At 37.0% G+C, this 23,430-nt stretch overlaps 4 protein-coding genes and 4 non-coding genes across 9 annotated transcripts in view; 5 read left to right on the top strand and 3 right to left on the bottom strand.

The window, feature by feature from the left end:
- The first annotated feature begins 412 nt into the window (after positions 1 to 412).
- rps8a (ribosomal protein S8a) lies at positions 413 to 2,784 on the top strand. The gene is made up of 6 exons (XM_057334900.1): positions 413 to 520; positions 1,303 to 1,409; positions 1,638 to 1,737; positions 1,936 to 2,111; positions 2,329 to 2,458; positions 2,633 to 2,784. Exons 1-6 carry the CDS (start codon positions 517 to 519, stop codon positions 2,740 to 2,742), a joined length of 627 nt encoding a protein of 208 aa, XP_057190883.1. The 5' UTR covers positions 413 to 516; the 3' UTR covers positions 2,743 to 2,784.
- On the top strand, positions 1,154 to 1,223 carry LOC130555169 (small nucleolar RNA SNORD55/SNORD39). Its single transcript, XR_008963083.1, has one exon. It is a non-coding gene; the product is annotated as a small nucleolar RNA SNORD55/SNORD39 (small nucleolar RNA).
- LOC130555174 (small nucleolar RNA SNORD46) lies at positions 1,456 to 1,561 on the top strand. Its single transcript, XR_008963087.1, has one exon. It is a non-coding gene; the product is annotated as a small nucleolar RNA SNORD46 (small nucleolar RNA).
- LOC130555173 (small nucleolar RNA SNORD38) lies at positions 2,161 to 2,229 on the top strand. Its single transcript, XR_008963086.1, has one exon. It is a non-coding gene; the product is annotated as a small nucleolar RNA SNORD38 (small nucleolar RNA).
- A 371-nt stretch (positions 2,785 to 3,155) lies between the features above and the next one.
- LOC130555182 (small nucleolar RNA SNORA47) lies at positions 3,156 to 3,288 on the top strand. Its single transcript, XR_008963095.1, has one exon. It is a non-coding gene; the product is annotated as a small nucleolar RNA SNORA47 (small nucleolar RNA).
- A 747-nt stretch (positions 3,289 to 4,035) lies between these two features.
- Positions 4,036 to 6,829, bottom strand: best4 (bestrophin 4). Its single transcript, XM_057333530.1, has 9 exons — positions 6,663 to 6,829; positions 6,338 to 6,432; positions 6,018 to 6,251; positions 5,333 to 5,487; positions 5,178 to 5,255; positions 4,937 to 5,092; positions 4,767 to 4,847; positions 4,545 to 4,681; positions 4,036 to 4,333 (listed from the first exon to the last, which is right to left on the bottom strand). The coding sequence occupies exons 1-9, from the start codon at positions 6,812 to 6,814 to the stop codon at positions 4,036 to 4,038; spliced, it is 1,386 nt and encodes a 461-aa protein (XP_057189513.1). The 5' UTR covers positions 6,815 to 6,829.
- A 3,643-nt stretch (positions 6,830 to 10,472) lies between these two features.
- si:ch211-106k21.5 (slit homolog 1 protein) lies at positions 10,473 to 17,616 on the bottom strand. Its single transcript, XM_057334643.1, has 2 exons — positions 17,512 to 17,616; positions 10,473 to 12,554 (listed from the first exon to the last, which is right to left on the bottom strand). Exons 1-2 carry the CDS (start codon positions 17,522 to 17,524, stop codon positions 11,368 to 11,370), a joined length of 1,200 nt encoding a protein of 399 aa, XP_057190626.1. The 5' UTR covers positions 17,525 to 17,616; the 3' UTR covers positions 10,473 to 11,367.
- Positions 17,617 to 19,529: 1,913 nt separating this feature from the next.
- LOC130553993 (zinc finger protein GLI4) overlaps positions 19,530 to 23,430 on the bottom strand; it is a 31,203-nt gene continuing 27,302 nt past the window's right edge. Inside the window, exons 8-10 of one of the 2 annotated variants that reach the window (XM_057333357.1) lie at positions 20,978 to 21,099; positions 20,183 to 20,290; positions 19,530 to 20,105 (exon numbers count right to left, since the gene is read on the bottom strand). In XM_057333357.1, coding sequence (XP_057189340.1) covers positions 19,996 to 20,105; positions 20,183 to 20,290; positions 20,978 to 21,099 — 340 coding nt within the window. In that variant the 3' untranslated portion in view covers positions 19,530 to 19,995. Of the gene's footprint in view, positions 20,291 to 20,977; positions 21,100 to 23,430 lie in introns of both variants that reach the window. The other variant, XM_057333356.1, reaches the window with a different exon arrangement.

The following is a 23,430-nucleotide window of genomic DNA, read 5'->3' as shown; positions in this document are numbered from 1 at the left end:
CATTAAAATGTTGATGATTAATTCATTACGCCAAAAATATATAAATATTCGAGATAGAATATGTAGCAGAGCTTCAATAAAAGCTGTGCACCTAAATAACCTAACGCAGCTTTGGACTATACAGTGATTTTCCATACAGAAATAAGCTTGGGTTAAATAAATAAACAAGACACAAACAAATTTGAGCCATTGGTTTGTATGCAACGAGCAAAGACGTTTCTAGAGGCTGTCCACCATACGAAAAGTTTAATAATTAAGCCTAGTCTTTTGTGCTGCTTACTGTGGTTTTACTACAAATAAACATGTTCAATTTCCGTAAGAGATTATTATTAAACACTACACTGGCAATTGCTTATGCAACAAAGTACTACCACGTGGTGGCAGTCAAGCGTTTTTCCCGTTTAAGCCCCAACAGATGTCCCTCAGCGACGAACTAGCAACTACTCTCGCGATACGTCGTTGCTTGAAACCCGCCCATGAGCCTTTGCGATTCCTCTTTCTAGCCGGCGCCTGAGAATGGGTACGTGTTTTCAGAATCTGATCGCTGGAACAATCCGTCGTCATCCTCACTATCTGAAGATGGCTTTGATTAAACTTGTTCTGTGGTATATCGTTAAAGTAGTTTACCAACGATGTAGTTTTAAATTGCACCGTCCGGTGTGTTTTTAAATCACCTTTGGGTGAGGAGTTTGCAAAATCGTTGGAGACATGTCTCAAGATGGCTGCGTTCATGGGGTACAGTGTTCTCAAGCAACGTTTAGAGTGTAGATGATGTTCTCGACGTGCACCGGAACGGGACAAGACTGTTAATACTATTTTTACGAGTATTCTCAAGAAAATGAAGCGTCTGTTTGAGAGAGTTTAAGAACTGCGTTAGCGAGACATGCTAAACGCGCATGTGGCAACCACTGGAAGACATGAGAGCATAAAAATGATTTAATCAGTCGCGAATGGTTAATGTTCACCAAAGATCATTTGGTCCATATTTCCAAAACGGTTTGCAAAAATGACCAAAGAAGAAATGTAGCAGCCTTCGTAGTTTTAATCCTTAGCTAATGTTAGCTTGGTGCTAAAGCGCATGTCATGTCTGCGTTGGGTCAAATCGCGCCGAACTATGTTGATCTACACCACATAACTTGCTGCGAAGCTTGAGTGTACATGATGAATCCAATTGCGGAATCCGATTTTAATGTGCGGATACACCTTGGAGAACTGAGCACTCATGTGTGCATTGGAAGTGGGTTCTTTGTAATGGCTCCGACTAGTTTCTCAAACAATTCTTGCAATCTCTTTGCACTACAGGTATCTCAAGGGACAACTGGCACAAACGCCGCAAGACCGGTGGCAAACGTAAGCCCATCCACAAGAAAAGGAAATATGAACTTGGGCGTCCTCCAGCAAACACCAAGGTACCAGTATAAGTGCATGTAGCCATTATAAATGTTGCTGCTGGGCGATGTGAGTGATGTAAACAGTTCCTTAGGTTGGTCATTTTTGACTGTTTTGGTCAAATTACTTGATCTACCAATGTTAGGATTAGTCATAGTTACACTGACACATGGCCATAGTTAAACACATAACAGACCAATTGATACAAGTTTTATGTAAGTGTAACACTTTTTTTGGGCTCTTTGTAGATTGGACCGCGTCGCATCCACACAATCAGGGTCCGTGGTGGAAACAAGAAATACCGTGCCCTGAGGCTTGATGTAGGCAACTTCTCATGGGGCTCTGAATGTAAGCGTTTTTACATGTGATACTGTTTGTTAAAAGATACCTGTCGGTCTTTCGATGATGATAATCTGTCAAGTTTTGCTACTGAATGCCTTTGATGGATACTCTGTTCCAACTCTGAGAAAGCTTGTTTCTGTTGATCTGCTAATGTTGTGTTGGATTCACTTTTAGGCTGCCTTAAAAATGTATTGTCCATTGCAGGTTGCACCCGCAAGACAAGGATCATTGATGTGGTCTACAATGCCTCTAACAATGAGCTGGTGAGAACCAAGACCCTGGTGAAGAACTGTGTGATCCTTGTGGACAGCACTCCTTTCAGACAGTGGTTCGAGTCTCACTATGTCCTCCCTCTCGGAAGGAAGAAGGGCACCAAACTGGTAAGATTGGGTCATAAATTGGGAGTAGTGGTGTCTTTTAATGTTGGTCTTTCTTTGATGATAACTTGTCCAGTTCTGCTACTGAATGAAAGTGATGCAGTTTAAGACTCTGAGGAAGACTTGAATTAAAATGTTTTTTTCTTTGTGCAAAAAGAGAATGCATGACAAACTTAATCTTATTAAATCATATTTGTTTTTGTTTGATTTGTTGATCCAGAGTCCTGAGGAAGAGGAGATTCTGAACAAGAAGAGGTCCAAAAAGGTCCAAAAGAAGCTTGATGGACGCAGAAAGAACAGCAAAATCAGTTCTCTATTGGAGGAGCAGTTCCTGCAAGGAAAACTGCTTGGTAAGTTTTGTTGCAACGTCTTCGTGTTTTATTCGTGTGAAATATGATGAAACTTAACCAGTTCTGCTACTGACAACAGTGCTGACTCTATATTTTCTGATATGCACAAAGGTTGACGCAGCAACATTTGGTTGTAGATTAAAGTGTTTAATGTGTTTTTTTATCCCTCCCCAGCTTCCATTGCCTCCAAACCAGGACAGTGTGGTAGGGCCGATGGCTACATCCTTGAAGGCAAAGAACTTGAGTTCTACCTGAGGAAAATTAAGGCCAAGAAAGGCAAATAAATGTACAGCTCTTTGATACGACCATTAAAGAAAATACCCCAATCCAGCATGTTAAGTGTGTGCTTATTTTATATAGGCCCGGTTTCACAGATAAGGCTTAAAGCTAGTCCCAGACTAAAATAAATGTGTGAACAGTCTTAATTGAATATAACTTGCCCAGAAATATCTTAAAATATATCAGTGCCATTGTTTTGTCTCAGGATGCACACCAGTAATGTATTCTTCGAAGGCAATTTTACAAAAGTGACATAAATATCTTAATCTAACTAAGGCATAGTCCTGGCTTAAGATAAGATGTGTCTGTGAAACCGGCCGTAGAGTCTTCGAATTGATGAAAAGGCAGGTGTTCTCATTGGTTTGTCTACCAAGGATGTGTGATTTTATTAACATAATTTTCTGTTCGATTATTAAAATGGAGGATTGAGAAAGTTAAGCAGAATGTTACTGTACTGCGTTAACTGGTTATAACCTCCTAGAAAAATGACAAGTTTTGCTTTGCCTTGTATTTTCCTTTACTAGTGTCATTGCAATACTTGTCTACAGTTTTATATGGTCACATCTTTAAGAGAATACAGATTTTTTTAACATTAAAATTAATAACCAGTTCAAATATACATACAAGTTGTAAGTAATTATAGTCTGCCTGTAAAACGGGTTCTCCAAAATTAGTCGTCAAGCTCATCTACAAAAGGCTTGACTATCATTGAGGTAATTTAACCAATGCATTAGCTGTATGGGCTTAACGCCTTGAATCTAATTACAATTATGCTATGGAATTGATGGAGACTTAAAGGAATAGTTCACCTTCAAAATATAAATTATGTCATCATTTACACGCCCTCTTGTCATTTCAAACCTGTATGACTTTCTTCAGTAGAACGCAGATATTTTGAAAAATGTTGGTAACAGCACAGCCCCCCATTCACTTCTATTGTATGGACACAAAACCAATGCACGTGAATGGGGGGGCTGTTAACAACATTCTTAAAAATATTTTCTTTTGTGTTGTGCGGCAGAAAGAAAGTCATACAGGTCTGAAATGACAAGAGGGTGAGTTAAGGATGTCAGAATTTTCATTTTGAAGGTGAATTAGGTTCTTCATTGAGATCTTTTCATTTTTTCTTACGAAGTATATATTTCTCTGGTTATGCTTCGTTGTTATACAAAATTATTTGTATAAATTATGACAGACTTGTACATTTATTGGTACCCTTATTTATAAATGTATATATGGGGTTTTACATCCTATCTGAATAAAGTTTATCTACACGACAACATTGTTTAACAGTTTATCTAGGCCTCTTGGTTTGTTGACCCCATAGTTTCAGGTGAACCCAAGGGTTCTTCATAGTATCCCTGTTGCATTGGCATGTTTTGTAGCTGTCGTGGTGACAGCATGCTGTTCTTCAGGGGTGTTTCAAGTGCTCTGATGGAGTGTTCATCCTTGCATTTTGCCCTGCAGCAAAGACACCTCTGTTGTAAGCCCTTGCTCCTTTGCTTTTTTACTTTGTGTGAGGTTGGCCACACATTGACAGCAAGAATTGCTGCTTTAGAGCTCTGTACAAATTCTTCATTTTCATCCTCTATTATCCTAACACATGAAAAAGAATAATACTTCAGAGGGGAACTTGTGAAAGTGAAAACATGAAGGTTATAAGTCATTAATTCATTACAAACAAATGAAAATATAATGCTTTATGTACTGAATGTAGAGTTATGAAATTATGTTGAAACATTGATCACAGCACTTGATAATGTGGAGGAAACTATAACTTTATTGGTTATTGTGGTCATCATTTTACCTCATGTCATGTGTTGAACCCATAAAGACAGGTTTTGTTGTAGAAGAAGGATACGAGGGACCCATGTCAACCCAGTATTTGTCCTTCTCAAGGGGAGGGAGATTTTGATGCATGTCATCTACTGCTAACATAGAAACCTATATAAAATGTAAAAAGAAGCTAGAATGGTTAAAATAAAAAAAGAACTATAGATTTGGTCAATATATTTATCAATTTAGTTACCTGAATGTTCCGATCTATGAGTTGATTGGTTTCAAAATCATCGTCGTCTTCTCCAAATGGGTTGATAATGAGTTCCCCTACCTTCAAGAACACAATGCACCGTCAAAATCAATGAGAATTTAAACAAGTTTGTTGATCAAAATATGACGTTTGCTTATTACACATCGTACCTTTAACCAGCCAGCATAAAAGAAAAATTCCAGGAGAGTGAAAACTGGGACATACATGTCCAGATGAACACTGTGCTCTTCACGATTCTCAGGTTTAATAAACTGTCGCCCAATTAGACAGAATGTGAAAAAGGAGTAAACGGCCAATGTTACAACCTGCATCCAGACAAAACTGAGATGAGATTTACGCAGTAAACTACACACTTAAGCATTCTGTGTATTTCTGTTAGTGATGCTTCACTTGTGTGTAAACCAGAGGGATGCTGATCCAGTCGTAGTGAAAGAGCATGCTGCATTTTGACCTGTAGTTATTCAGCTCCTGGAAAACAGGAAGTTAGTTTGAATTGTTTGATTATTGCGTATATACGTCATGTTGACATGTTTAAACACACTTACATCCATAAGCAATCTCAAGGCTATATCATCTTTAACACGGCCCTCTTTTCTTGCCTGTGATGCCAGATTTGCAAACCAAGCAAGGGGCATCCAGTATTTGTTAAAGTCAGAATACAGATGATTCAGTTTCTTCTGCTCCTCCACAGTCATGAATCCTGTGTTTAAAATGATGAATCAAATAGGCCTATATATACAGTATATATTCCTGAAGAAAATTACAGTTCTGATGAATTAGCTTCTTTTGAAAGATATGATTTGGTGTAATCTATATTACCCTGTTAAAGGAATAGTTCACCTTCAAAATGAAAATTCTGTCATCATTTACTCACCTTGTCATTTTAAACCTGTGTAATTTTCTTTCTTCTGCAAAACACAAAGATATTTTTTTAAATGTTGGTCCCCATTGACTTCTATTGTATAGACACAAAACCAATGCAAGTCAATGGCGACCTACGGTTTTCTGTTACCAACATTCTTCAAAATATCTTCTTTTGTGTTTAGCAGAAGAAAGTCATACAGGTTTGAAATGACAAGAGGGCATGTAAATAACGACAGAACTTTCATTTTGAAGGTGAACAATTCTTTTAAGAGTAACTAAATAAAAAAATCACCAGTGGCTCTTGCCTAACTTTATTCACTTTGTGGATTTTATCAGTATTTTTCAGATGTAAAAATAAGATCTTACCTGCCTCCACAATGTCCTTCAATTTTGGAAATCGCTTGCGTACTCGTGTGCTGATGGAACGCAGGATGAGAACAGATGAGAGGTTTGCGTACCTCATGAGAGTACGCCTCAGCAAACGCCCTCTTTCATCTGTACCATGAACATTTCCAGAGACAACCATCATGAGGTTATCTGGCAAGGGAAAGCTTGTATATTGACCCCACCAGCGCTGAAACGCCTGTGTCACGTAGAACCCTAAAACAAACCACACTGGTTTAACAATACAAGGAATCCCTGCATTAACGCTACTCTTTTGTTATACTCCATATTATTTTGCTTACCAAGAACAAAGGACATGGGAATGAGTTTAGCAAACTTGTTGCAATGTCGTGCTAGTCGCTCGAATAGTTCCTGCTGATGGTTGTTGAGAACACACCTGTGACATGTTGATGGAACCCAATCCACAAATTACATTCAATGCAAAAAAGTAATTATAAGAGGTTAGCTGTTTCCACATTGTGTTTCCTACCTTTCAAGTTTTTGAATGCTCACTCATAACCATAACTAAGTATTTCTGACACCTCGCATGTCATTCGCTTTCAATATAAATGTCTGCCAAATGTATGCATACATTCTTAATTCTTTAATTATAAACTTTCTTTATACCTGTACAGAATGCTGAATAAGCCGTACAGTAAGCAGAAGACCAGGAATTCTCTGTACAAGAGCTTGTAGATGCTTCCTCTCCATCTGAAGAGCAACTTTGAGAAGCCTCCAAATCGAGCATTAGCCACCTTGAGAGTGTAGGATACAGTCATGGTGCAACACTAGAGACAACAAAATCTCTTTTGAAAAGTTTCTATTCACTTTGACATTTATATAATTGCACTTCAATTCTGTCAACATTGATTTCATACCTCAGTCCGTATTCCTTCGAAGAGACACAACACTTCTTGTTTCCTCCTTTATATCCCTCTCTTAAATATGGACCTCTTAATCCATCCGGTGATTTATGGTTTGGGAACCCAGATATAGACAGTGATCACTGTCAGTTTTACACAGTTCTCAGAATTGATGTAATGAATAGATCGGTTACTGATGCATACACACACACACACACACACAGTAAACCTCTAATTTATGACTATATGCATTTATCACTAAAATTATCTTTTGATCAAGACTGTATTAGTACAAGGTAGTTATGTATAAAAGACATGATTTCTAACAACCATTGAGCAAACCACAGGTTTCGTGTCTGCCCCAGAAGGTCGTATAGCATTGGCCTATATGTACAAAGAAAGGAATGGGTACACGTTAAGCATGTACAATAAAACAGTGATTGCCTGAATGGCTTTTGTAAATAAAAATGATAGATGCCTTGTACAAAAGTATTTACATAACTCGTAAATTCAGCTCTTATAAATCCACTGTCACATGCCCTGTAGTAAAACTATTCTCGTGTGAACGGTTCTCATCAAACACACAGGGATTTTAATGCGAGTACACAGTGCTTTTATCCAAATGAACTAAATCAGTATTGCAAGTTAAATCAGGGAGATGTGCATTGTCTTGAGAAGCTTAGTTTGTTAATACTCATTGCTATTATACCATGATGATATCCTATAACAGCTTGTCATGTTGAAACCTTCTCACTAACAATGACTAAAGAATGTTCTTGGAACATATCAAAAAGGTTTAAAAAGGGGGAAAGATTAAACCTAAATTCTTCTTTTATTTCTCGAAAAAACCCAACAGATTTAAATATGCACTTTAAGTGCAATATTACGTTTCAACAGTCTACGCTTAGACTAAAAACAATCTCTAGGAGGCGCTAACTATTAAGGGAGAGAGAGAGCAAACCAATGTTAAAAGGGAGAAAAATATTTAACCACATATTTTGTTGTTTTGTTGTTCTAAGGCTGTATTACCACAAAACCAGTCTTAAGTAGCACTTGAACATTTTTAGTAATAGCCAAAAATTCATTGTGGGTGAAAATTATTGTTTTTTCTTTTGTGCCAAAAATCATTAGGCTATAGATCATGTTCCATGAAGATATTTTGTAAATTTCCTACCGTAAATATATCAAAACGTTTTTTCTGTGAGTAATATGCTATGCTAAGGACTTAATTTGGACAACTTTAAAGGCGATTTTCTCAGTATTTTTATTTTTTTGCACCCTCAGATTCCAGATTTTCAAATAGTTGTATCTCGGCCAAATATAGTCCTATCCTAACAAACCATACATCAATGGAAAGTTGAAATGCTTTCAGATGATGTTATAATCTCATTTTAAGACTGGTTTTGTTGTCCAGATTTTATTCAATTAAATGGTAAATCTGGCACAGAAAAGCTGGTTAAATTAGACAAGCACACAGGTTGCATGACAGGCACTCATGCTTCAAAACCATAAATAAAATAAAACGTCAGACAACCGAAAAAAACATGCTTTTATGTTCAAATATAAAACCATTAAACTTCAAAACAATTTTTTATTAAAATAATATTATATTAAATTAAATTCTATTTTGAAGACATTTTTGCATAATATGAATAAATGATTAGGTATTAATATGTCCAATATAAAACCAGTTGAGATGCACTGCTTCTATTTAGCAATGGAACATGTATTTCGCCCAAACAATCGTCTATTTTAGGTAGGCCTAACTTAGTTTGAGGCTGTTATCTAGGTAATGCTTTTGTCTGTACGAATATAACGATCAAAACAACTTTGGTAAACAATAAATTAAATGTCTTTATTTTGCCACTCCAGACAATAACAATTATGGACATAACCTAATGAATTGTATTTTGGAATTATAATTATAATTGCAATGTTTACTTAAAGCAGCATCTAAATGAAAGTCTAAATTATAAAGCTTCAAGTGTAATTTTGTGTGTGTTAGGGCAAGGTTGTAAAATATAGATTCACAATGCTAAAGCCCACACATATCTCTTTCTCCTCAAGCAGGGTAGGTAGAGATTCCTGTGAGGCCATTACAGTGTTCCTAGTTTAACTGGGGCTGAGTAACCCAATGCTATAATTACAAACTCCTACACAGAAGGAAATCAGAGCTACGGTTTTATTACTGTTGAGTGATTTCAGCCTCTAATGAATAGGCTGGGTCATTATGGGGACAAAGAAGTAGATAAATGGTGTCTTGTAAAGGCCATGCGAGATTGTTAAAGCGGTATATTTCGTTCATATTTGGTCCCTTAGATCAGATGTGTCCAAAAACAATGCAAAAATGTTAAATGTAATCATAATCAACGAGAACATGAGAGGGCATTAGTTGCTAACATCCCTTTAATGAACTGTCAGTTGCTAACATTTTTCCAAATAGCTTTCCTTGTGTTAAACCGTACAAAGTACAGGTTTGGAGAAACTAGAGGGTGAATAATTTATGACAGAAATGTCACTTTTGGGCGGAGTAATCCTTTAATACTGAAAGGATTCAACAATTGTTAAAACATTAATTCAAAACATTTATCTAGACTAGAGAATAAAATATATTTTATCATTTTAAGCATTGTTGTCGAACACTTTAAGTCAATTCATAAGTCAAATTGAATGTAACTTTACCAAATACAGTGTATTTTTCCTGTGTTGTTTGGCTTTTGCTCTTAAAAAACGTGTTACTGGTTGTGTTAGATATAGGACTAGATTCATGCTACAATTCTGTTTATAATAACCCATAACATAAAAACGTAATGTGAACAGTCAGTAGGCCTAATGTGAAAAAGGCTTGACCTTTTTTAGCCTTGCTATTCTTTTTAGATTCGCTTGTGTTAAAGGGGTCATATGGTGCGAATACGTGTTTTTCTGTGTCTTTGGTGTGTTATAAGTTGCCCATGCATGTATTAAGACAGGTAAAACTGCAAAAATGAAAGTGTTGGAACAAAAGATGCATTCTATCTAAAAGCGAATGCTCACCCAGACCTACCTGAAACACCTCGTGTAACCACACCCCCACAAATCCACGTCAGTTCGTGGTATGACTTCACTAAGACCGCCCAAATGTAAATGCAAGTAAGTATGGTAAGAGCCGTTACATTTCCGTCACACGCTTGCAGTATTCGACCAATCACTACGCACTGGTTAACTGGCCAATCATAGCACACCTCGCTTGTCAGAGCGATGAGCTTTGTAAAAAATCTGCGCGTTTCAGAGAGGCGGGGCAAAGAGGAGATACAAACATGCATGGTATGTGGAAAATACAACGTTTTTGAACCTAAAATCGTGTATACACAATGCATTAAATTTATAACAAATGATAATATTCGTTTCAGCCGTGTCATATCACCCCTTTAAATTTTGTTTGCTGAGTCAGGCTGACTTTATCTGAAAGGCAATTCCATACAGCTATCTTTTTAAGTACAGTTTGTAATTTTTTGGATGATCTATTGACAGAAATGCAATACAATACACATAACTATGTCTTCACAAAGACCTTACATAATGAAGCGTTATGTTTTATTATCTTAGAATGATCTATTCTATCAACACCCTTACATGGAATTCATCATGTTGTTTCTACAGTAGCCCTAAACGGACAAACTGCTCTACAGAGTGCCTTTCGTAAATACATGATCTCCTTCTGCAAAGAAGCGAAAACGTGAGGACATCTTTGTCCTGTGAGAGCTGCCATAGTGCTTTGAGCCGTTGGTTGCAATTCGCAACCTCACCACTAGATGCCGCTATAATCTATTGTATTTTATTAACACAGTAACAAGGTCAAAACTGATTACATTGTATACCAAACTAATGTCAATTTCTGAAATTTAGCAGTCAAACATGTGGCCAGTGACCATACATTAAATAACCCTCCATAATGGGAGATAAATATAAGCTCATCATGCACCAAAACTTTGGCAAAGCATTTGGTTCACTTACGATACCCATGTCGGATTTATAACTTCTGATAAAGAATCTCTTGATCTACGAATGCAAATACAGCTAAAAACGTTCTTCTTCATAATATAATACACAAGTTAAATATACGACACCAAATACATCTACACTGTAAAATCCATCTAAAACCATCTAAAACTGCAAATAATGAGAGAAAAGAGATACAAATCTAGATCAAATGTAAATATTGAGGCAACAGCTATATAATAGCTTATCTTAGCATCAGACTGATGGAGTCTGCAAACAGGCCCTTTTGACATATTATCACAGCAGTGCAGTAATTTATTCATGTATGGAAATGCAATGGTTTCACACTGGTTCAGTAACTTCCTTTTCGGTACAAATGTTCATTGTACTCTGCAACACATCATGACCAGTCATCCAACAGTGTAGATACAAAACTCCAATACACCTGACAGCATGTCAACCAAACACACAATGAATATCATCTTATGATGTCACGAGAGGTCCACGCTCTCATACTCCCCGTGATCGGAGTCTTCGATCTCGATCCCAGGTACCAAGCTGTAGTATTCAGTAGACTGGATCATGTAAGCTCTCTCCCGATCCGCCGAGTCTTTCATCACCTCGGTCACACTCACTGTGTCCAGATCCTGCTTGCCTGGAGTTCCTTCTGTGGAGCAAGTGGACGGCGGAGGTCCCAGCGAGTCCACCGAGCCCAGTTTGATCTCCACCTCCTCGTAGATATCCCGAGTGCTGCCCAGCAGGTTGGATGAGGGCTGAAGCATAAGTTGGTTCCTCAGTATGACGTCCTTTCTGTTGTCAGCGGACACAGCGGACTCGCCAGCAGCCAGTTTGGCATGCGGCCACCATCCGATGCACTGTGAGTTGTTGGATCTTTTGCGAGCTGGGCTAAACGATGATGTCTCTTTCCTCTTCTTCTTCCTGCCACAGCACCAGCAGAGCACTAGACTGAGGAGGAGGAGCAGAGGAAGCAGGATGAAGAGAGGGGTCAGGTTGGCCAAGTTGCACACATCGCTACTCTGCAAAGACCATACTGTCTGTCCGGCTAGGCTCTGAGGAGAGCCACAGGTCAGATTTCCCACAAGGCCTTGAAGGCTACTGGAGTTGTCATGTTGAGCACCTTGAAGCTTTTCCAACAGTGAGCATGTGCAAGCCCAGGGGTTTTCAAAGAGGTCCAGATGCTGTAGAGAAGGCTTGAGGACTGAACTCTGGAGAAAGCTCAGCTGGTTCCATCCGAGGTTCAGCACCTGCAACTGTTCAGAGTTCTGCAGAAATCGCCCCGGGAGATCTTTCAGATAGTTCATCCCCAGGTCCAGCACCTCCAAATGATAGGCTTTGGAAAGGAAGTCAGCTGGAACAGATGCCAGTTTGTTTTGACCGAGATACAGCTTTCTCAGTGAAGTGGAGGCATCTCCAGCATCCATAATGTGACTGATATTACAGTTAGTTAAGTCCAATATCTGCAGGTGTGCTTTTAACATGAAAGCAGACCAGGGCACCTGGTTGAATGTGGATCCTGAGTAGTTTAAGCAGCAAGTGTCATTGGGTACAAGTGATGGAAAGCGAGTTAAAACGGTGGCCGCTGGACACCAACATCCTCCAGTGTTTCCTTCAGTCATGTGCAGCATCTGGAGAATGCCAATTGCACATAAGACAAGACCTACAAAAAATTAATTCACAAATTAGAAAATATTACATTTACATTTATTTAAAGGTTCTCCAAATTTATATTTCACCACATTTACAGCATATTTATTTACAGTTCAGCAAAAAAACGTCAGTTGTCATGCTTACCAAAACGTTGGAACTTTAAAGGGATAGTTCACCCAAAAATAAAAATTCTGTCATCATTTACTCACCCTTTTGTCATTTCAACCAATTTTTAAAATGTTTGTTAACTGGACCCCATTCACTTGGATTGGTTTTGTGTCCATACAATAGAAGTAAATGGGGTCCAGTACTGTTCGGTTATCAACTTTCTTCAATATATATATATATATTTTTTTTTTTTGTGTTCTGTGGAAGAAAGAAACAGCTTTGAAATGACAAGAGGGTGAGTAAAGATGACAGAATTTTCATTTTTGGGTGAACTATCACTTAAAAGACTTAGAGCCTAACTCACTATTTACTTTAATTTAACAAAAAGACCAGCATTTGCTCAAATTTATACCCCTGTCTTCCACAGAACAAAAGTCATAATAATATGAAATAACGTGTCATGGTTCTGCCCCATCTTGTCTTGCTTTTCTTGATCGTGTGGCAGAGCCATGGCAGAACCTCTTGTTTCATGTGGAGGGAGGTAATTTTGGCCCTTATGGCTTGCCATACTCTCTCCAGGTCTCGTCATTGTTCCTCCCCTCTTGTTTCCTTGTTAGTGCTCGTTATTAGTTCATGCCCCACACCTGTCCCTTCTTGATTTGATCCATTATTTAATGCCCCTTTGTTCCCTGTCATGTGCAGGTTCATTGTTTCATGTGGGTGAGTGCGTGACGTGACGTGACGTGACGTGACGTGTAGTGTAGTGTTTTTGTAATATGTGGTAAATGTTATTTTTTAGTCCTGTGTAGTTTAGTTAGTCCGTGTTCCTATTTATATCTTTGTTATTTTACTCCCTCGTGGGTTTTTGTTTTGTATTATTTATTAAAGTCTTGTTAACCCCTTACCCACTGTCTGCACTTGGGTCCTCTGTCCGTGTCTCACCTCCCCGTTCATGACATGTCATGACAATGTGTGTTAATGACCGAGTTTATATACATTTCATTTTTAATGCCATTAATGTCAAAGTATAATCAAATAGGCTTTTCATTTCAACTTATCACTGTTTTAGGCAAGTTGCTTTAACTTAAAATTGCTTAACTTTTAAGTTACAATAATGTATACATATACAGTATGTTGCCATGACTTCGTCACATCATTATTTTCACCACCAGTATAGTGGCACCAAATATTTTTGTGGAAATTATTCTTTTAATAAATTTCCTTAACACTCCTCCCGCCTCACCTCTTTATGCAGGTAAAGCCCTGTATGAAACTTAAATCATTGGTTGAGCCATTAACAAGTCACACCCCTCAGACATAAAAGAGAAATGTTTCAAAAGCCCCACAATGTTACACTTTTCACTAAAACGACTAATACATTCATGTTACATTTGATTCTACATATGTGAAGAGTTAAATGCCCCGTGCTTGATCCTCTCTACTCATTCTGTTATGTTTTTGCTTGACCTCCAGGGATCTGCTAGCTCAGGTTGAGGAGAGAGGTAAAGGTCCCATGTGTGTATACACTGCCATGGCTTCAGCACTGTTGTCATTTGTGAGAGAGTTGGCATGGCGATGAAGTGAGTCTGGGATCAGGAGTCCACGCTTCACAGAGAAACATCTTATATGACAACCATGCTGCTCACGGTTGGTTGGGAACTGAACAAATATGTAACACACATATCCTGTGATGGCTGAGGTGCAAAATAATGAAATGCATTTCTCTGTTAAGTAAACAGAAATGTATAATATAATATATTATAACCTGTATAACACAATATATTTAAAATCAGCATATTCATTTTTACCTTTTAACTGTCACTAAATTTATTGAGAATACACATAAAAATGCAAAATCTAAACTTAATAACTGTTCTTTTTTTAAATGCCATTTTTTAGTTTACATTGTTGTTATTATCAGAAAAGAAAGTCTTAAGTCTTTACTTGTCTTGGACTGTTTAGATGAGAAGATTGTTTTCTTCTGCTGTGAAGTCTACATGTTTTTCTCCCACAGTATACCATCAGACTTTCCTGATATAAACAATGGGAGTGGAATGTGCAAAGCCCTGACAACGCAGAGGTTCCACATCAAGAACGAGGCGCGAGGAACCGTGCCAACCAACCCAGCCCACAACCCTGCATGCAGAACTGCTGAAATACTTATTAAAGCAAAGATATCATCAACAGGTTTTTGTTTACACAACACGGGTCTGAATTTTTCTCTGTAACTGAAACTATTGGGCTATTTCATCTGAATAAGTGAAGAACGTGACAAATCCATTCACTATTAGTTATTACACACAGCCCGCTAGTTAATAACATGAGTCGTTTAATTTAATGATTTCCAAATTCACATTAAACCCTTTATTTTATGCATTTAATGCCAGTGTACTACTAATACCACCAATCTAAGATTAACCCAGCAAACACAGAACGTTCCCCTAACGTTAGTTTTTGGTTTCCTTTTGGTTATTTTTTGGGAACCAGAAAATAAGGTTCCCAGAACGTTGCAGGCTGTTTTTTTAAATAACCAGAAAATAACGTTCTCTGGTGGTTATTTTTTTGTAAATTTTTGCAACCAGAAAATAACCAGAAAACAACGTTCCCTGATGGTTCTTTTTTTGGTTCTTTTTTAATGGTAAAAATAGTCAAAACTGGTAAACGTCAGTGACGTGCAATACAGAAATTATAAGATCACATTAACACATGTTATACTGACCAAATGAAATGAATAAATGTGCCCTTTAATGGCTGAAAATAATAAACTAGTTAAGCTAAATGAAAATACAATCTTATATAATCCATGTGTATTTCTTTAGTGTAGTTGTCTGTTACTGTATGTGTGCGCTCGAGCACGAGCATTCTCCGCTCTGCCGCGCATTCCCGTCATTTAAAAATTAACGTTCATTTCGTTTTACCTCACCCACAAATACATTAGTTTAGCGGTTTATTTATTTTAAGTTTTTATTTAAAAACGTACAGATTTGAGAGTAAACTTAGGCTATATTTTCGTGATTTTCGATTGCTTTTACACATCTAAATCAACAGACCATGATGTAAGGACTGAAACTCATGGCTTTTGATTGTTATATCTAACAATCCGCGTTATACTTTTCCGGTGAGACAAGACTATTGTTAGCCTGAAGATAATTAAATGTTTATTCTTCTGTCAATAAAAATCTGCTTTAAATGTTGTGTTGAATTCATTGGTTATTTTATTTCAATATCTATAGGCCCGGTTTCACAGACAAGGCTTAGCTTAATCCAGGATTAGACCTTAGTTAAATTAGGATATTTAAGGCACTTTTATAAAAATGCTGCAGAAAAAACATTACTGGTTTGCATCTTGAGACAAAACAATGTCACTGACATATTTTCAGATATGTCAGGGCAAGTTATTTTCAGTTTAGACAGGTCAAACATTCATTTTAGTCTGGGACTATCTTAAGACTTGTCTGTGAAACCGGGCAATAATGTCTGATGTTGAGGTAGGCCTACACACATGGTTTTATTAGAAATGATATACTGTGCTGTTTAAATCGAAAATTAGGCTACTTCAGTAATGAAAAAGGAATTATTAGGCTAAAAGAATAATCTAATGCATTGATTTCATCCTCCATATTGTGTGGGATGATGTATTTTACTTATTTTAATTAGATTAGCGATGGATAAAACGCAGCATGGATGTATTCATTACTGACGTTGTGAGGCCAAACGGACCCGACAAAAATATTTTAGGATAACGTTCTGAGAACGTTCCCCTAACGTCAGTTTCTGGTTCCCAGAAAGTTTTTTAAAGGTTTGTTTTTGGTTATCTTTACGGTAATAAAATGTTAGTTTCATGGTTTCTATAACGTTAGCGGAACGTTCCCCTAACGTTAGTTTCTGGTTCCCAGAAAGTTTTCAAAGGGTTTGTTTTTGGTTATCTTTACGGTAATAAAATGTTAGTTTCATGGTTTCTATAACGTTAGAGGAACGTTTTTGGTTCCCGGAACGTTATGGGAACCAGAAACTAACGTTCTATTTCCGTAAAGAAAACTTTCCTGGAGAACCAAAAACGAACCTTAGAAAATAACGTTCTGGGAACCAAAAACTAACGTTAGGGGAACGTTCTGGTAACCAAAAACTAAAATTGTTAGCTGGGAAGTTACTTTTTGGCTATGATTCAGAAATAACCTTATCAAAACAAGAGCTAAAATTTTCAGCTAAACAGATCTCTTGTGTTCTTGTATGAACACACACAAACTTCACCTCATAAACGTCTCCAAATATTCACGTTAAATTCATACATTGGATCAATAAATCTATCTCCTCAGTGTGCTGTTTAATGACTTCTTAGCCTAACAGTGAAAATCATTATAGTCATTCTGAATGATTGTGTTATCCATTTATTGTGCAATGTGAATCAATTCGGTGAGGTTAAAGGTAAAATTGTTCGAGCACAGAGTTTGTATGATGAAGGGGCATATGTTACAAGCATGCTAAAAGTTATAGTTTCGACGTTTCTACATACATGTCAAACTTATCCTACATGATCTCATCCCAGAACAATGAGCGCTGCTACACCCAGTTTCCTCCCAGATAGCGGTTTAGTCCACTCATGCGCAACTATATAATGAATCTGGTTAACGCTGATAAAACAACAATAAATCAATGAAAACACTGTTCAAAACATACAAAACGTGAACATAACAGCTTTTTCGTTCAGGAACGAACTTATATTGGCCTGGCAGAAACAACACGATCTATACATTATAGCGAAGCAATTTTACAACAACATACGTGCATATAATTTATGGCCACCTGTGCGAGTAGGCCTACTGACGATACTAGTGCAAGTATGTAAATGTGACGCTTACCTTCAGGTATCATTACGTGAACTGTTGCGTTGTGTTGCTGTGTCCTGTAAAAGAGCTGTCATTCAAATCACTGGGATACACAACCCTTAGAGCAGCAGCTCTACTGTACAGTATGTGTGCGCAGCTGGGCGTGGCCTCATCCATCAAACACTGAGCGGAATGTGGAAACTCTCCTTCCTATGTGTGTATGCCAGAACGCTGAATGTAAAGACTTTTTGAAATGTTCGTTTGTGCTCTTTATACTTGAATTAATTTTCTTATTATATAGAATTGCGTTGTGTGAATTCTTTAAAGTAGGCAACAGTATAATCACAGGTGTATACAATGAAATCTTTTTTATGACATTTCTTTCCAACAACCTTGTCTCGCACCTAAACTTAGACCCACTGTAAGCTTACTGTTATGTATACACGCGGCTACTTATAATTCCTATTGACTAACTCACGCCAACAGAAAATGTTTTGTATCAAAAACATTCTTTACTTCCTTTTTTCCACAATGAGAACCCCCCAAGAAAGAAAGAAAGAAAGAAAGAAAGAAAGAAAAGAAAGTCTAGTCAGAAAACTCATGTCAAAATCAAAACAAAAGTTTTGCTTTTTCAAACAGTTTAAGGGTTTTTTAAAAAAGAAAATAAAGAACAAACAAGCAAAAAAAGCCTTTTTAAAAATCGAGCCACACGACTGGTAGCAACTCGTGGCTTTTTTGCCTATGCATAGGTCTATGGCATAGGCAAAAAATATTTAACGAGCGAAATTGTGAGGTCACAATATAAAGAAAAATGTTGTAGCCCATGCAAGGCATTGTGATTTTTGGTGTGTTTTGAAGGCCTTAAAAGTGGACTAGACTTTGGAGTAGACTTTGAGCTTTGTAACTTTGCAGATCATTTTTATGCTCAAAAAGCAACATAAACTACAACTAAAGCTGAAAAGGTGAAACTGTATAGCTAGGCTACTCAGTGAACGTATAATCAGTGAACATATGCAAAATAGGACCCTTTTAAGAAAAGTTGTTTAAAAACCAATAGATGGCGCTAGCGGCGTAGCCAATGAATGGGCCTGACGGTCAGGACTTTTTTTATTAATTGTTGTCGTTTCATTGATTCTAATATTACTACAAATGTGATAATATCTTACATTTTAAAATAAATGTGTTTTTGGATAGAGTTTGATTGACATCTTCAGGCAACTGTTTTAGTCTATGAGTTTGTGTGAGTTCCAGCTGCCTGTCTCGAATACTTTAGTGTTAGAAAATCAGCCTCTTGACAAGCAGTGTTGTTTTATAGAATTTAGCTATGCAAAAATCTATAAAACATTACTTTTAAAACCCTGTAAAGTAAACTTCTGCCATCTAGTGGCAACTGGTTAAATGTGACCACTAGATGGCAGCATTTCACTAGTAATGGTTCATAGTTTCTGCACACACGGATACATACGGATTAAACACATGAAACAGCCAATAAATATACTTTTTATATGAAATAAATGATAATACTTTCTATGGGAGTACAAGATACTGTACTAAATCCTGAAAATACATGATTTAAAATGAAATAATGGCGAGGCATTGACTTCTAGAGAACTGTGCTAACATACAACTGCAGTTATATTTACCATAACAGATATTGAACACAGCTAGTTATAGGTAATGTTAGTACATCATCAGTTCCTGAATTGTTAAAGGGACAGTTCGCATAGAAATAAAAATCTGTCATCATTATTCGGTTCAAAACTTGTAGCTTATATGATTATTCCTTCTATGTAACACAGAAGATATTATGAAAAATGTTTCAGTTGTTTTGTGACTATACAATGTTTTCTTATCTTGTTACCAACATTTTTCAATCGTCTTCTGTGTTCTTCAGAAAGAAAGGCATACAGTTTTGGGATGAGTATGTGAGTAAATGCTGAAAGAATTTTCAATGTTAGCAAACAATCCCAATGAAGCATTAGTTAATGCACCAGTACATGATTGTTTGTGGCCAATAAAAAAAACCTGAATAAATCCATATTCAACAACTGCATGCTCTATGTAATTTATTTATTTGATAGATGACCAAATGGTGCCACCATGTGATGTGTTATTGGTATCACATATATGAAAAAATACAACAAAATTATATAACAAATGGTGTCATGTGACCACCTCAATGTAAACAGCATCTCTCCTCAACACTCTAGGCACATTAAACACAGAAAAGTACAGTGTCTATGCAGAAAACAAGCTACGACATCAGTGCCGAAGCAGAGGGATTTTAGCGCCGCCATCATTTACAGAGACAGTCTTATCTCTGACTCACTGCTTGAGGAATCTCAGAAAGAGGATGTGGCCCCAACACAGTGTTGAGTGCATTCTGTGCAGATATCTGTTTAGATCATTTTCATTCAGTTTCACGTTCTCAAGGACCCCTGCCTTCATGTCCCCCAAATCACTCCTACGCTGCTGTTCCCAGGTACAGCGGATTAAAGCTGTTGCTTACTTCTCCGGCTACAGAGAGCAGATCTGACTGAGGCAACGGTCATAGATGCCAACCGGAACAAAGAAGGGAGGGGGGTGATTTCCACTCGCCGCCGAGGTGTCCTGGGACAGACCGTAGCCTGCCAACAGAGAGAAAGGTACCAGAATTGGACCAGGGATGGAGGTGAGGAGCTGATGTGAGATGACTGACACTTACCAGATGAGTTTACACAAGTAAAAGCGAATCCATTTTGGTCAAAATTGTGCAGATCCTCTCTTCCGTTATTAGAAATGTGCTCGAGCCGATTACAAGAGGCCTGAAAAACTAGGCAAAGACACAAACATGGAGTAGGACAGAATTAGCTAAACACGATAAACTGTTTTATTTGAGCAACGCTTGATATTAGTTGATTTTATTATGTGGCTGCGAAACCAAATGTATACATCCTTATTTTCCCAATAAAAGAACAAACATCTTTTTTTTACATTAAATCACATCAATAATTAATTAAAGGATTTCTGAACCATCCTAAAACTCTCATTGTGTTTACAGAGGGATCCAAACATCTCCTTTCCAGCCCAGTTCGGATTAACATGCACATGGATCTGATTAAATGATCTAATTTAGTGGTTTTCGAGCTGTCGTTGAACACCGATTTAAAAGAGCCAGATTTAAATCATTACCACTTGTTATTATAATTTAACCACGTAAACAATAGGAAACCAGCAAAGGCAACCATAAATTTTTAACGGCAACAATGGCTCCCTTCATGAAACACTCTCTGTGTTCCCGTAAGAGAAGACCTTCCTGTAACAGGCCGTAAAAGCAGCTGAAGGAGGTATTTGTCCCACACTTTAGTCCACCTACTCTGCTGACTAACTCCGTCTCATTTTATAAAGTTAATGCATATTCCAACATTAGTGCCAACTGGTTGGTTTTCTGGAATATATTCCTGAAAACAAGCTGGGAATGCCATCACCAATTATTTATTTTTCAAATCGCTTTACTTACCTTGGTGATTTAGTGGTGCTTCATTAAACGTTTGGTTGAATTTTTGATGCGGGCTTTCAGAGACAGACTGTAGCTCATTGGTACCGTTAATCATGTTGATTCCACAAACCAACTGAGAAATTCTGAAAGAACAAAGCAATTGACTTTTCTATAATAAAAATGCCAAATGTAGAGCATGTTCAGTTTATAGAAGAACACACATACTTATCAAATGTGTATCCACTGTAAGGGAAAATGATCTGCCATAAATGTACTCTATGATCAAAACCCTCACAATACAAGATGGTGTCCTACACAAAAGAATAACATTTCACGTGGATATTTAACTACATGATTCCCGTTATGTAGAAATCAATGCAAGAATCTTTTTAAATGTATTCTTCCAAATGTTTCCAAAACATGGCTATCATGATGAGGAGAACCACACCACACTCACAGCTAGGCTGTGAAGAGCCACTTCATGTGGAGTCCAGCATTCAGACTGATGACATGGTCCCTTACAGAATGGCCTTAGGGAGTTTGGCCCAAATGAGATCACTGTTACTTATAAACAAGATGCTCTTGTCAATATGACTCACATCCTTTCAAATGATTCTACACCACAGTGCCAACCAACCAGCTACAAAATGCTATTTAAGGACAATCTGTCCTTTACTTTATCCACCTCCTTTAACATAAAAATGTTATGGAGGTATGGGCAATCTTGAATGTGACTTAAAAAAAAGAGTGAAACCACCGAAAAGACAATGCATGAAGAGGGGAGAATATGGAAATAATGAAGGTAGAAATATGTCATACTTACAGGTGTGATTAAAAACATACAAGGTGTGATAATATTTGCATAGCTTTGCATGTCTGCATCTTATTAATTACTAATTCATTAAAAATAAACAACCCAAATTGTAAAAAATCTATTTAGTAAAAAGTCATTATTTTTACTACTTTTTGGGCATGTGTAATGTTTTAAAATGTTTAATATTTTTCCACAAATTTTTAAATCAGGTGACAACATTTTTGATGTTTTCAATTATACTGTAGTATTTGCTGCTCTGCCTTGCTATCTGGGAGCCAATTTTATTTTGGTTTTCTAAAATTAAAACTTTGAAAACGTTTCTGTTCATTGAAATCAAATAAACTATTGACCTAAAACTGATTGGAAAAACGTAACTAAAGGAAAAATTGAAATATATCCTCAAAAATAAACTGAAATAAGTTTAAAGCACTAAAATTATAATAATAAACAAAAACTAAAATAAAAAGTGTATTAATCTTATATATAGCAACATAAAAAAATAAATTATAAAATGACAAACGCATATACCAAAATTGAAAAAAAAAACGTTAACTAAAATTGACATAAAAACTAAAAATCTAAAAATAAAAGCAATTTTAAAATATTAATAAAATAAAACTGTAATCAAAACTAAATTAACTCTGCTGGGAACTAACTTTATTTAATATAGAAATTCAATGCACTTTTTTGATACACAGAAAACAGGACTGGATGTCTCTGAATAAACATTTTATTTGTATTGAATTCAAATGTAAGCTTGCAACAAAAATTTAGCCTAACAATCCAGAGCAGACTTTTCAGCTCAGAGTTTGGTAACGTAAGCAGAAATATACTGTCATCATGTGCCTGGTGTACGGTGTTGGACATCAGTTGCCTCAGCAGTACCGCATGAGCAGATAAGTGTTGTGTGTGGGAGCCCTGCAGCTCCGCCGTGTGTGTTGAACTGATGGCTGTGTCCCGTATGGGCTTCTGTCAGCACAAAACTCAGAAAACAGCTCCACTTTTCATATTTGCCGTTATAGCCTCTCTATAGGCAAAGCCCAGCCACCACAGCCCTCTGGCAGGAATGAGAAGAATTTTTCATGCAGCCTTTAAAAATCCCAATTTACCCATCACACTGATTCTCTGCTGGGTTGACACTGTGCTATTTTTAGCTAGCATGGAGTGAAAGACTTGAGGATCAGAATCAGAATCAGAAGAGCTTTATTGCCAAATGTGCTTGCACACACAAGGAATTTTCTTTGGTGTTGGAAGCTTCTAGTACAGACATTCAACACAATGACAATACAATATAATACGATTTACAGTCTAAAACATTCTAAATTGTGCATATATAAAATAAAGACTATTTTACAGAAAATGGGGGATAATAACATATAAGAGACATTGTACAGGGTAGTATATAGTAGAACAAACATATTAACAGATTGTATGTACACTTGTGCAAATGGATAATTTAGTAAGTAGAGGTAGTGTTATATACATGTATACATAAGATGTAGATATAATAAGGCACTATAGTGCACACTATAGGAGTAGTGGAAGTGGAATATTGCTCTTAAGGAGCAGTTATCTGTTTAGGAGGGAGATTGCCTGGGGGAAGAAGCTGCTTCTGTGTCTGGAAGTCCTGGTGTTTGGTGCTCTAAAGCGCCGGCCAGAG

This window comes from Triplophysa rosa, linkage group LG5 (genome assembly GCF_024868665.1).
Source record: "Triplophysa rosa linkage group LG5, Trosa_1v2, whole genome shotgun sequence".
Taxonomy (NCBI): Eukaryota; Metazoa; Chordata; class Actinopteri; order Cypriniformes; family Nemacheilidae; genus Triplophysa; species Triplophysa rosa.
Note: the sequence above shows the minus strand (reverse complement) of the source record. Positions and strands in the feature narration are given on the sequence as shown.

Coding starts and splice junctions, on each gene's coding strand:
- rps8a (XM_057334900.1), top strand. Junction 1,410..1,637: donor GTCCTCCAGCAAACACCAAG/GTACCAGTATAA, acceptor GGCTCTTTGTAG/ATTGGACCGCGTCGCATCCA. Junction 2,112..2,328: donor GGAAGAAGGGCACCAAACTG/GTAAGATTGGGT, acceptor TTGTTGATCCAG/AGTCCTGAGGAAGAGGAGAT.
- best4 (XM_057333530.1), bottom strand. CDS start 6,814: ATGACTGTATCCTACACTCTCAAGGTGGCTAATGCTCGATTTGGAGGC. Junction 5,488..6,017: donor GAAGGACATTGTGGAGGCAG/GTAAGATCTTAT, acceptor TTTTAAACACAG/GATTCATGACTGTGGAGGAG. Junction 4,682..4,766: donor TCATAGATCGGAACATTCAG/GTAACTAAATTG, acceptor CATTTTATATAG/GTTTCTATGTTAGCAGTAGA.